At 52.8% G+C, this 12,880-nt stretch overlaps 1 protein-coding gene and 1 long non-coding RNA gene across 11 annotated transcripts; one reads left to right on the top strand and one right to left on the bottom strand.

Moving 5' to 3' along the window:
* The first annotated feature begins 1,761 nt into the window (after positions 1–1,761).
* slc44a1b (solute carrier family 44 member 1b) lies at positions 1,762–12,877 on the top strand. Of its 9 annotated transcripts, none has more exons than XR_009797047.1 (17): positions 1,763–2,095; positions 5,207–5,296; positions 6,388–6,530; positions 6,622–6,758; positions 7,360–7,453; positions 7,529–7,698; positions 8,225–8,314; positions 8,382–8,527; positions 9,206–9,392; positions 9,826–9,994; positions 10,234–10,390; positions 10,461–10,544; positions 10,642–10,779; positions 10,860–11,096; positions 11,252–12,247; positions 12,331–12,394; positions 12,584–12,629. XR_009797047.1 is itself a non-coding variant. In XM_061834453.1 (17 exons), exons 1-16 carry the CDS (start codon positions 1,862–1,864, stop codon positions 12,352–12,354), a joined length of 2,199 nt encoding a protein of 732 aa, XP_061690437.1. In that variant the 5' UTR covers positions 1,764–1,861; the 3' UTR covers positions 12,355–12,394; positions 12,584–12,710. The 9 variants fall into 9 exon arrangements, 7 of the variants coding, with proteins under 7 accessions (XP_061690435.1, XP_061690432.1, XP_061690437.1 ...); XM_061834453.1 differs by having other exon boundaries at positions 1,764–2,095; positions 11,252–11,350; positions 12,584–12,710; XM_061834446.1 differs by having other exon boundaries at positions 1,765–2,095; positions 11,252–11,350; positions 12,338–12,394; positions 12,584–12,877.
* LOC133508421 (uncharacterized) lies at positions 2,351–5,200 on the bottom strand. 2 transcript variants are annotated; one of them, XR_009797049.1, is made up of 3 exons: positions 4,966–5,200; positions 3,959–4,066; positions 2,351–3,483 (listed from the first exon to the last, which is right to left on the bottom strand). It is a non-coding gene; the product is annotated as an uncharacterized LOC133508421 (long non-coding RNA). The 2 variants fall into 2 exon arrangements; XR_009797048.1 differs by lacking the exon at positions 4,966–5,200 and adding an exon at positions 4,477–4,606.
* Positions 12,878–12,880: the final 3 nt, after the last annotated feature.

Raw genomic sequence — 12,880 nt, 5'->3', positions numbered from 1 at the left:
CGGTGCCTTCCTCAAAGCGGAAGAGAAACAAAGATTAGACATTGTGAGTCCGCGCACTACTCCGTCATTGGTTGAATCGGTGTCACGTGCTTTAACGGCGCCATGTTGCTCCCGAGCGTTATGTACGGTGGCCGGGAAAAACAACAATTCAATGACGACGCGTTTTGCTTTCTTTCTTTCTTTCTTTCTTTCTTTCTTTCTTTCTTTCTTTCTTCTTTCTTTCTTTCTTTCTTTCTTTCTTTCTTTCAAATGGAGGCAGCATTCATAACAACTAAACAGCAGCCGTTTGAAAAGGTAATTTCTCCAAAAATAAGCCATCTTTCTTCTTCTTCTTCTTCTTCTTCTTCTTTTCCTTTCGGCTTGTCCCGTTAGGGGTCGCTACAGCGTGTCATCTTAGATGAACCACCTCCCCCCAATGGCGGCAACAAAGAGAAATACAAAGAAGCAGCATCTTTTTCCACACTCTCTTGTTTTTTTTTTTTTAAAAACTCTATTTTATCTTATTCTTTTGTAGCAAAGAGCTGCGAAGCTTTGCCAGCCTCCCGGCAGTAATCGATGTCGTGTTCCATACAACATTTGCCCATTGACAATGTAAATCTTTCGGATTGTCCCTTTTGGGGTTCCTGACTCGAGCCTTCTCAGAGAGTGGAGGCCCCAGTGGGATACGAACCCACAAACCCTGGCTTACCAAACCAGTGCTCTAACCACTGAGTTGCGGGCCCTCCGTTTGCCCACCAACGTGAAAATTTCCACAATTTGCTTATTTTCATCTTCTTTGAGTCATTTTTATTCTTTTTGTACTGTGATTGCAATACTCCAGGCGGCACAGTAGGCCAGCGGTAAAGCGGTGGTCTCGCAGTTCGGGGGAGCAAGGTCCAAATCCTGGGTGGAGTTTGCATATTCTCCGCATACCTGCCAGTTTTTCTTGGGGCACTCTGGTCTCCCGGTCGCTGTGATTGTGAGTGCGACTGCTGTCTGTCTCCGTGTGCCCTGCGATTGACCGGCGACCAGTTCAGCGTGCGCCCCGCCTCCTGTACGATGACAGCCGGCCCTTGTGAGGATGAGTGGCTCAGAAAATGGATGGACATTTATAAGTGTATACTTTTGTACTTTTACTTAAACAACTGCGTGGCTTCAGTACTTTTATTTCTTTGGACACTCCCTACTTTTACTTAAGTACTGTACTGTATAGCAGTACTTTGGACATCTCTGCACATGACATACACATGCCAACGGGCACATGCTGAAATCTGATTGGATGAAAGAAAAAAAAAATCTCCTAAAACTGAACATCCACACACAAAATCCCGATTGCGTCACTACCTCAAGAGTACTGCATGTCAGATTCTCGAGTATGGAGCAAGTCAAGTGTGCGCGTCAACTGCATTGACGATGGTGTCAGTGTTCACGGAAGCAAGCACTAGAGGGCGCCCTCCTCAAAGCTTTCTCCCGTTTAGAATCGCCAATTAATTTATGTATTGATTGTTATTGGCGTAATTGAGCGTATCCGTAATCAAAGTAGCTCTGCTCCTCATTCCATTTCAAAGATAAAGTGTGTTTCTCCAATCAATGAATCAACCGTTTGTCTCTCTCCCTCCCTCTCTCTCTCTCTCTCTCTCTCTCTCTCTCTCTCTCTCTCTCTCTCTCTCTCCCCCCCCCCCCCCCCCCCCCTCTCTCACGCGCACACACACACACACACACACACACACGTCCTGGTACAACAGTAAACAAAAGGACAGAAGATCTCTGTGTGTGACTGTAAGCACATCAGAGCAGACCTTATTCACACAGTGACAACCCCGAGAGCCTCCGAGGCCCTTCCAGATCCTCCGAGAGCCTTCGGGACCGTCCAAGATCTCACATGTCTACCCAGGACCTTCTAAAACCCCCAAAGTCCGTGCGCCACCTTCCAAGTCACTCCGGGACCGTTCAAATCGCTCCCAAACTTTCAAAGCCCGTCCGAGACCTTGCGCAACGTCCTCCCATGTATCAGCAGGACCTTCCGAGACCTTCCAGAAGCTTCCAAGTCTCTCCAGGGCAATCTGTCAACATGGAGTCCAGACGTCCTGAGCAGCAACTCCGCTTCAGGTTGAAGGTAGAAAATGTTCACGGAGATGGAATAACATTGCCAAAATTTGCCGTCACCTTCAATTCCCGTGTGTGATTTTGAAAAAATGTTCACCTTCAAAATCGTAGGGGATCCATCGTTGATGTCGGGCGGAACCTCACCCTTGCATATCAAAAAGCGGCAATTAAAAAACACAAACGTATCGTGAAAGAGAGCTTGCTATTTTCAACACTTTAGATTGGTAATACAATACAATGTTTAAAAAAAAAAAACTGAATCAGGTTGGGACTGAGCAGTAGCTTTATTGATCTGTGAAAAAAATATGAAATTTATCAAAGAATACGGTTCTGCCCGACAGCAATAATCTTGTGTACAGTCGTGGGATAATATAATTTTTTTCTTACACATAACACTTGTCTAAGTTGTGATGTGATGGGCCACACATCACATCGTTTTTTTGTGGCCCACCCCAGCAAAAAAAAGTGAGTGGACTTCGAGGTCCCGAAATTGTCATCTTTCTTCACTTCTTACAAGATATGCTCCGATTTTTTTCCCTTCTTAACATAAACAGAGCTCGAAACATCGATTTCGTTTTCATAAAACGTAAACATAATTCAGCTGTCTGAAACTGAAAAAGACTTCCAGTTTTCTACATCTGAGTTTCAAAATCCGCTCTTGGGCAAGACCCCCGGAGGCGATGGAAGGTACTCTTGATGTTGCGGGGCAGACCTGGCGTACGCGCCTCTGCGGCATGGACGGTACCTGTGGGCTTGGAGACGGGTCGCCCCCCCCCCATAAGAAGGGCCGGCCGGGTTCCAACTAGAAAGGGATCACACTGCTGTGCCTCTCTGCTGTTCTCTATTGCGGGGTGCTCGGAAATTCCATCTCAGATTTAGGTTTGGTCGGCTTTGGTTTTCGTCCTGGCCGTGGAATATGTGGACCGGCTCCACACCCTCTGCGGGGTTCTAAAGAGTACGTGGCAGTTTGCACAACCAGCGTACGTGTGCTTTGTGGACTTTGAGATGGCGTTTAACGGCGTCTCTCGGGGACTCCTGTGGAGGGTGCTCCAGGAATATGAGGTGCCAATTTGGTAACCTCAGTAATGACATCTCTGCTTTTGCAGAAAATGTGGTTCTGGTGGCTTCATCAAGCCGCAATCTCCAACTCTCGCTGGGGTGTTTTAAGGCCCCAGTGAGAATCAGCACTGTCAAATCGGAGAGTCCTGAGTCAGAGTCCACGTGTCGCTCTTCATCTCAAAAGCAGCCAGATAAGGCGGTTCGGGTATCTGGTTAGGATGCCTAACGAGCGGCTCCCTGGCCGGGGACCACCCGCGACACGTCCGTCTCCCGGCTGGCCTACCAACGCCTCGTGAGCTCCCCGAAAGTGCGGAACAAAGATGCTGGGGGGAGGGAAGTCTGGGCAAGGAAAAAAGAAAGAATGAATAATTAACAAATAATTATTAGAGAAAACGTGTTCTTTCAGAAGTTTGTTTTCATTGTCGCCATTGTTTTTCAACCATTGTTCATGATTGGTAACGCAAAAATGCTCATATTATCCATGAACATTTGGAATTTCGGTAGAGATTTTTCACGGGGAATCACGGAAGGCACAGAATGATGCGGTGGGCCAGGTCCGGCCCCCGGGCCTTGACTTTGACAACTGTGCTCTACACTGTCGACGTTCTCGGCGATGACGTCATACATTTTGTATTCAGTGCCTTCCCACCGTGACATCATTTTGAAATACTGCAGCACTGTCACTCAATGACAAAGAGATGAATACAAAGAGAAGGCAGATGTTTGCAGACTGCACTGTGGATACTTTCACCCTGAACTGGTCGCCGGTCAATCGCAGGGCACGCACACGGAGACAGACAACAGTGGCACTCACAATCACAGCGACCGGGAGACCAGAGTGGCCCAAGAAAAACTGGCAGGTATGTGGAGAATATGCAAACTCCACCCAGGATTTGGACCTTGCTCCCCCGAACTGCTGTCCCTAAAAAGAAAAAAACTAAATGACGTCAACTCTTGATTTTCTTCTTCAAACGTTTTATTTTCTTTGCTCCTCCGAAATGTGAAGAGGAGGAAAGAGAACCAAAAGAAGACAGGCGTCCCGCGCACGCGCACGCGCATTCTCAGCTCCGTGCCGAAGGTCAAAGTCGCAAGAGAAGCAAAAGAGCGACAAAACTTTCGCTTCCCTTCTGCTTCGTCCTGGTGCGTCGTGTCAGACTTGCGCGTCTCTTTCACGTGAAAAAAAAAAAATGGACTTACATATAATCTTTGCTGCTTTTTCAACAACAACGACAAAAAGGTTATTTATCGAAAGTATACGTTTTGGCACTGACAAAGAAGCAATTCTCACAGAAATCGATTGAGAAAAGCAAGTTACGACTTCATGCTCCGTACTTTCTATGGGAAGGTCGACCTTTCCGTCATGGCCGTCTCGTAAGCACGTCGACCCCGACGGCTTCTTCGTTGTTCACGTTCACATCTCCGGACGTTTTCACGTGCAGAGAGACCCCTCGCGGTGGCATCGAGTACTGCGTCACCTCCCGGCGGCCGAGCAGGCGTCGTCGGCGTCTCGGCGTTGCGCATGCGCAATGACATGAATGGCCGCTACGCTGCCAGGCCACCAGGAAGTGAGGCGTGCGACCGATCTGACAGACGTTTGGACGCCATCGGCTCGGACTGCGAGCGTCGGGTCCGGTTCCGACTTTGGCCTTTCATGCGAGCCGCCTGCGTCCGCGGGGCCGCGCGTTCCGAGCCCCAGCCCCAGCCCCAGCCCTAACTGCCCCCGACCCCCTCCCGGCTCCGGCCGTCGGTGCCGCTCGCCCCGAGCTCCGTCTCATCATCATCGCGCGCACGGAACCCCCTCCGCCCCACCCACACACCCACCCGGATGAGATGGGATGCTGCGGTAGCGCGGAGGTGAGCTCGGCTCAGCTCGGTTCTCGTCTGCGGCGTCGATGTGCGATTCGAACGATCCGTCCCCCCTTAATCCAAGAATGCTGTTTGCGCGTCATCCAATTAGCCGCCGCGGGGTCACCGGGCCTGCTAACACCGGCTGCGTGCGCGCGCACGAATCCTCTGCATTGCGAACGTGGACGTGGACGTGGACGTGTTTGTGTTGTTGCAGAGGACAAAGAGAGACTGGAGACCGCTGGAGGAGCGAAGCTGCACTGACCTGCCCTGGTTCCTGCTCTTCATCATCTTCTGTGTCGGCATGGTAACGCAGCCTCCTCCTTCTCCTCATCCTCATCTCATCGTAGATCACGTTCACCTAGAACAATGATCGCCAAACACATTTAATGTGTCGGGAAACTCGCCCGAGTCGGATTCATTTGCTCCGAACAATCAGTCACGGGTGGCTTTTGTCAATCTTTTCTGGTCTCGCTTCACGGGGCGACACTGACGAAAGGACATTTTGCAACAATCAACATTTGCCCTCCGTTTTCTTGACCTGCCCGTGCTTTGGACTTTACGTGGTACGTAAACGGTCTACGCTAGCGAGGTGCCGTTTCTCCTCAGTGTTGTCCCACGGAAAATTCTTACACGTCATCAAACAAATGGAAATAGGCAAATATGAACTGAAAATGCTTGTTTTTAAATGGCGATTCCGCTCATAAAGGGGAAAAAAAAAAACAAACAAAAAATAACAACCCAACCCTGTTTGGAAAAGTTCGGGGTTCGGGTCCCCGCCGCGGGGGTCGCTTCCTACATGGCGACTGAATCTTGTTCAAAGAAAAGGTGACGGAACGCGAGCGCTAAACGTGACCCGGTCGCGCCTTTTGGGAACATCAAATGAAAGTTCCTCATTATTTACTTTATCACTTTGAACATTCGAGATCGTGCATTCAATGATTTGCAAATCATTCGATTCTGTTTTGAAATGTTTAACACGACTTTGTTGTAATGAGGTTTGCATCAATCGCTTTCTTTTAGACGACGTCGATATTTTGCATTTTAGGCCGATCGGCTTCAGTGTCATCATTTGCCCATTTGATCAATGACTTCATTGACGGCCTCCGCAAAAGACGTGTCGGCGTCGTGCAGCGTATTTGCATCCGAAAGCTTGTCGCGGGTCGTTTGACGCACGACTGTAAATATTGGACGGATTACAAAGTTATTCCCCCCCCCCCCCCCCAAAAAAAAAAAAACACGACGATAAGACAAATTTGTCAGACTCGTGCAATGAAATCTTGTCTTTGCATCCCCTTTTTTGGGGGGAGCCGTTACATCGTAAAATATCAAATATGCGCCCCGACTCAATCGAGGTCGGGAAACGCTGACGTCCTCGATTGTCGCGGTGTCCCTCAGGGCAGCGTGTGCGCGTTCACGGTGGCGTCGGGGGGCGCGGCCCGCCTGATCTCGGGCTACGACAGCTACGGCAACACCTGCGGACGCCGGAACCAGCACCTGGACGGGGTCCGGCTCAGCGGCCTGGACCACACGGACAGGAAGTCAGTGTTTGCGCACGCCCATGTTTGGCGGCGGGTGCGCTGCTCAGATGACAAATGTGGCGTTGTCTTGCTCCTGTGCCCCTCCCCCCAGGTTCGTCTTCTTTTTGGATCCGTGCAACATCGACATCGTTCAGAGGAAGATGAAGTCGGTGGCGCTCTGCGTGTCCCTGTGCCCCCCCCACACCCTCCACACCTACCACGACCTCAAGACCTTCGCCGTGCTCAACGGTGACAGTCACGCACACGCCGAAGACATTCGAACACATAATGATGAGCAGAATCCAAGTGGGGTGGGGGGTTGGGGGGGGTGGTACACACGTCGCAGGCAAAGGTCCAGGAAAACGGTGAAATATGCGTCGCTCGACAGTCGTACTCCGGGAGCGCAAACCCCAAACCGATGAAAATGAAGCCACCAACCTTCATTAGTATTTGGATGGTTTCAGCGCCGTCCCTCCATTTTCAACAGTTAGGATCACGGGGCGTCGAGCCAATGCCGGCTGACTCCGGGCAAAAGGCGGAATTCACCCTGGACTGGTCGCCGGTCAGTCGCTTCCCCGCTGGCTATCGTCGCATTTAACGTCACGATCACAATCGAGCGCTCGCACAAGGATTTGCGCTGGAAAATACTGAACCGCTTTAACGTCAGTAACATTTGAAACGGCTTGACAGACACAAGAGTAAAAGCGACCGTGAAGGCACGCCGGTTCAAAGACATCCGATAAGTACGCCTTTGATGGGAACGACGGTGATGTGTGTCCTCTCCCTCCTTGAGGTGACAGTTGTGGGACAGGACGCCGTTCGTATTTCAACGTGCGCACCTGCGTTCCAGGTTCTGAGCTGTGTTCGTACGAGTTGGCGGGTCACAAGTACCCCGGCCTGCCCGAGAGGTTCGCCAAGTGTCCCAAGCTTCCCGTCCCGCCCAGGTAAGAATGAGCGACGCCCGCGGTCCGAAGAAGCAGAAAGCCCGACCCTAAGCCGAGACCTTTTGCCGTCGCCAGCAAGCCTTTGCCGCTCTTCAATCGCTGCACGCCGGTGGACATCTCGTGTTACTCCAAGTTCGCCGAAGCCGTGGTGACCTTCGTTAGCGACGACTCCTTCCTGCATCGAGTCATCGCCGGCGTGGCGGCCTGTAAAGAAGTCATCGTGGGCCTTTGTGTCTTCGCGCTCGGTCAGCCCACAAACGTCAACCTCCATCCGGATTTGACCGGTCGAGTTTTTTTATCACCCGCTCGTCACCGACTGTGACCTGTGTCCGATCCATTTGTCCGTGACCGGCCAATCTCCGGCCGGTCTGTCTTTGGCTCGGAGCAATTGCTTTCGCCGTGTTTATTTGCGATGGGTCGAAATTGCACGCGTCATATCGCCGACTCGCGCGTCTTCGAATTCCGACTTCTTTTCTGCGACTTATCTGCATTTGATGGATCAGAAAGTTACCCAACTCTTACGTCACTGGCTCGTATGTGTTTGAGACTCAACGATTAGCGCCTTGGCTGTCTTCGGACTCATCTGTAGACAGATGTATGGGATCTTGGCCAGATCTAAGACTGCCGTGTCCTGGATTTAACAGTTACTTGTCAGATCTGTGAGCCTCCCGTGTGACTTGTACGACGTGACCTTGACTCTTCCCATGTGACTGAAGGTGGTTCCGAAGATCCCATAAAGCTGGTTCAGACGTAATTGTGTGTGCGTTTCAGTTCTGTCGACGGTGCTGACGGTAATCATTCGCTACATCTCGACGGCCCTGGTGTGGATCCTCAGCTCGTTGGCGGTGCTCGGCTCTCTGGGTGAGTCCGGTTCCCGTTGGCTCGCTTTTAAGACGAGAGCGTCGCCGTGACGGCCGTGGTGCCCCAGCGGGCACCGGCATTCTGTGGTGGTTCTACGTGGACCACCGTCTCCACAGAAACCACACGGACACCGAGGCGGCCAAAGAGGAGGAGCTCGGTTGGGACGGAGACCGGACGCTGCTGGTCTACGCCGTCGCCGCCTCCGTCTTCACGGTATCGACGCACACGCCTTCAAAATGAGGTTTCGGGGCTCTCCGTAGGATTGTCGAGCGCTTCCTATTTTGCCTTGCGATAGAAGTTGCAGCCGGGGGCTCGCACCGGAAAGGACTCCCTCAAATGACCGGGCAGCTTTCCTCGTTTCGACCTGCACTTTTTCAGAATCGGCTTTGATAACCAAATGTGTAAAAATACACAAGGAATTTTTCTCCGGCGGTCGGTCAGGAACAAAGAACAAGAGACATTCCCGTTTATATATGTCAAATCTTCTTCATTTAGTTTCTCATTTAGCCCCCCCGCCCCCATTAGGTCTTCTTCAACGGGTTCATCAGGTCCTAGCCGGTGTGGTTTGCCTAGACTGCAAGAAGCTTTTTCCAGAGTGAGGCTGTCCTGACGGTCACTGCTGGTGTAGCGGTCCACTCCCCCGTCTGGGTTCAGTTCCCACTCAATGACGGTGTCCGTTGTGCCCCGCGACTGACCGGCGACCAGTTCAGGGTGTGCCCCGCCTCCTGCCCGTTGACAGCTGGGATAGGCTCCAGAATAACTTTGACGCCGGAATCTTACTCTTCCCTCTTTGACGGTCCTCCGGGTCCCGTCGAGCGTTTCTATACGGTTTGTGATTTAGTTTTTGCCGTTTCCGTCCTGACGGGCTGACGGGTTCTTGTGCTCCGTCAGGGGATCCTGCTGCTGCTGATGCTGTTCATGAGGAAGCGCGTGGCGTTGGCCATCGCTCTGTTCCACGTGGCCGGAAAAGTTTTCATTCATTTGCCGCTGCTCACGCTGCAGCCGTTCGTCACCTTTCTCGTGCTGCTCTTCTTCTGGATTTATTGGATCCTGGTCCTCCTGTTCCTGGGAACTAGCGGTACGTGCCCACCCGCAAACTTCTTCAATATGTATCGTCATCACGATACTCAGCATTATTCCTCAAAGTAATAACGATGGTGTGATTGTGAGTGGGACCGGTTGTTTGTCAGAACCGTAAGGCCGAGGCTCTCCAGCCGCCCCATTTGAACTCGTGACCCTTGTAGCGGGACGGCGACCTAAGCCGAAGAAGTCCCGACGCAAAAGCTTCGGGGGTCCACGTTGTGCTCGGCCATCACGTACCTTTGCAAATCAAAACCAGATAAGATCAAAGGACAGATTTGTCGAGCAGCTGTCGGTCGATTCATTTGAGTTGCGCGCTCACCGTCACACTCGTGGCCTTTTCCGCTCGATCGGCTCACGGCGGAAGCGCCAGCGGCTCGTGTCGAGCGCGTTCGGCGACGAGTTAGCTTGTGACTCCGTCGCCGGCGCAGGGGAGGCGGTGCACAACGAGGAGGCCGGGCTGACCGAATTCCGTCTGACGGGTCGCCTGGAGTACCTGACCTGGTTCCACGCCGTGGGCCTGCTGTGGATTACCGAGTTCATCCTGGCCTGCCAGCAGATGACGGTGGCCGGCGCCGTGGTCACCTACTACTTCACCAGGTTAGCCGACAACGCCGCACGCATCCGTCAGGTTATCCGGTGTCGTCCCGCTATTGGGCGAGCGCTTGAACAGCGTGAGCGATCGCTACTTGACGCGCGGACGCGGTAGAAGCCCAAAAAGGCTGCGTGGAAAGGAGTCGAGTTGACAATTCCAAGCAGAGCAAAACGTCGGGTTTGGATGTGGCTGCTAAAGTGCTGCCATTGCGCCGCTAAGTGACGGCGGGCCGGCGGGTTTGCAGGGACAAGAAGCGACTTCCGGCCTGGCCCGTCGTTGGCGCGGCCTTGCGGCTGCTGCGCTATCACGTGGGCACGGTGGCCAAGGGCTCCTTCATCATCACGCTGGTCAAGGTGCCCAGACTCCTCCTCATCTACGTGCACAAGCAGCTCAAAGGGAAGGTAATGAAGGTGGGGCGGGGGCGGGGGCGGGGGGCCGCGAAAAGGGGCTGATGCGCGTTGATGCTTTCAGGAAAACGCGTGCGCTCGCTGCGTGCTCAGGTCGTGCATCTGCTGCCTCTGGTGTCTGGAGAAGTGCCTCAATTATCTCAACCAGGTGACCTTTTGCTGTCCTTCCGTCAGGGGCGGGTGGGGGGGTCTGTGGAATTAAAAGTCCTGATGATTGTGGCATTGCACTCCAACCCCCTCCCCAGAACGCTTACGCCGCCACCGCCATCAACAGCACGGGCTTCTGCACGTCCGCCCGAGACGCTTTCGTCCTGCTGGTGGAGAACGCCCTGCGGGTCGCGACTGTCAACGCCATCGGGGACTTTGTTCTCTTCCTGGGGAAGGTGAGCGCTCGGAGGCGCCCTCCTCCCTCAAAGACGGGGCGCTTCAGCTGAGACCTGTCCGTGTGCGTTTGCTCCGGTAGATTCTGATCGTTACCACGACGGCGTTCGCCGGCGTTCTGCTGCTCAACGCGCGTCGAGATTACGCCGAGTGGCTGCTGCCGCTGGTCATCGTGTGTCTGTTCGCCTTCTTGGTGGCGCACTGCTTCCTGTCCGTCTTCGAGATGGTGGTGGACGTCCTCTTCCTGTGCTTCGCCATCGACACAAAGTACAACGACGGCACGCCGGGAAAGGAGTTCTTCATGGACAAAGCTCTCATGGTGAGTCCCCCGGGATGTTCGCAGAACTCTTTCTCACTTCGCTAGAACATTAAAGCCGCCGCCGGGATCTGAAGATCTGGATCCGGTTCGGGTTAGTCCGCGTCCGCATCCGCCGCACACATTTGGACACACCCGTCGGCCGCTCGTGTGTGCAGGAACTGGTCGAGCGCAGCCGGCGCTCGGAGCGGGCGGCCGGCAGGGGGCGGACCCGCGTCAAGGAAGCGCCGTCGGAGGGGGCGGAGATGAAACCCATGGTGAGTGGCGAGGGTGGGGCCGGGGTGTGCGTGGAGTGGGAGGAGCTGGAGGAGTTCCAGGTGTACTACCTCCTGGTGGCGGTCTTCCTGGACTGCGCCCTCACACCGCGCGCAGACTTCCTGTTCTGCCTCAGCCACGACATCTTCCTCTTCCTGTGCGTCTTCCTGCCGACCTCCACCCTCTTCCTGTTCGTACGCCTGCTGGACTCCACTCCGGGCTCCGCCCCTTCCACGCCGCCTGGCTCTGCTCACTAAGCGGAGCGACGGACACGCCAACTGCTCCGTGGTTCACGCCTTGTCGTCGTCGTCGTCGAGGCCGCCGTCATATTCATCATGAGGGATGCTCGACAGCGCTACTTGTTCACACTTGATTGCGGCGCTTTACTGCTTCCAAACGGTTATTTGCTTCTTCACGGATTTGCCTGTTCGTAGGGTTAGGATCAATTGTGCAGTTTTTACATTTTGACAACAGCGGAACCAGCCCCTCTTGTTTTTTTTTCATGTGTGTGGAAAATGCCTGTAGTCGGTGCATTCCCGCCTATTTTTTTTGGGGGGGGGGGACAACCTTTATCCATGGCAATTGTAATTATTTGTAGATTACCAGGAGCATCAGCATTTATAATACGTAATGACAGACAATGGTGAAGACTCTCTCTCTCTCTCACTCACTCTTTCCTTCCTTCCACACGACGACGGCGCAATGTGTCAAAGCGCCACCGTTTAGCTTGTGAGGAGGCCTAACGTTTTTTTGCCTTAAGTATTGGCAGCCTTCGCAAATCGGCCCAAACGCGCACTCGCCCATCCCTAATCATCATCATTTTGTTCCCGCCATGTTTTTCTTTGCGGTTTTCCATCGCCGACTCCTCATTTTCATCATCACCCCGGTGACACCCGACGGTACGCCAGACGATCGCTCGCTCGTTGGCTTGATTTCCCGCAATGTTCCCGTCTAACCTCGCGATTGTCATTTCCCGTTTCAGGCTCCAGGGACAAGTTCGGCTTGACGAAAAGGAGCCGGTGGGACTTGTTCAAAGAAAAGAAAATGTATTTTTTAGCGACGTGCAACTTGTTTACTCTCTTTTCACTCCAGGAAAACAATATTTTAATAACAAGACAATGTAACAAGCACTTTATATGGAAGCACTGCTCCTTTTTTTTTTTTTGCTTGTTTTTTTCTTTTCTTTTTTTTTTTTTTTTTTTAAATCTAAACATGACTCATGTTCACTTTCAAAGATGTTTGTTTGGACAAGACGCTTTCTAACCACCCGGGCGAAAAGGACGACGATGTCATTGGAGGCTGCGTCTGCGATTGGTGGATCCCGACTCCCCGGAGCTCTCGGCGCAAAGGTTACGAGCGATTGCGGCCACGGCAATAAAAAGATCTTCCTCGTGTCTCGGACAGGATGTTACACAGTTCCAAGTGCAGCGATTGCTGCGCTGGTGACGACGACGCTCCCCGGTGGTCGGAAGAGGCATCGCACCTTTTCAAAAACAAACGCGAAGCGCAACTTGGGTGAATTTCTTTGACGC

Source organism: Syngnathoides biaculeatus, chromosome 11, assembly GCF_019802595.1.
Source record: "Syngnathoides biaculeatus isolate LvHL_M chromosome 11, ASM1980259v1, whole genome shotgun sequence".
In the NCBI taxonomy this organism is placed as follows: Eukaryota; Metazoa; Chordata; class Actinopteri; order Syngnathiformes; family Syngnathidae; genus Syngnathoides; species Syngnathoides biaculeatus.
This window is presented reverse-complemented; position numbering and strand designations above follow the sequence as displayed.

Bases quoted from the DNA above. Each gene is read 5' to 3' on its own strand.
- slc44a1b (XM_061834446.1), top strand. From the start codon at position 1,862: ATGTCTACCCAGGACCTTCTAAAACCCCCAAAGTCCGTGCGCCACCTT. The intron at 7,699-8,224 runs GTCAGCCCACAA...TGTGCGTTTCAG, and splicing joins CCTTTGTGTCTTCGCGCTCG to TTCTGTCGACGGTGCTGACG. The intron at 11,097-11,251 runs GTGAGTCCCCCG...TCGTGTGTGCAG, and splicing joins TCATGGACAAAGCTCTCATG to GAACTGGTCGAGCGCAGCCG.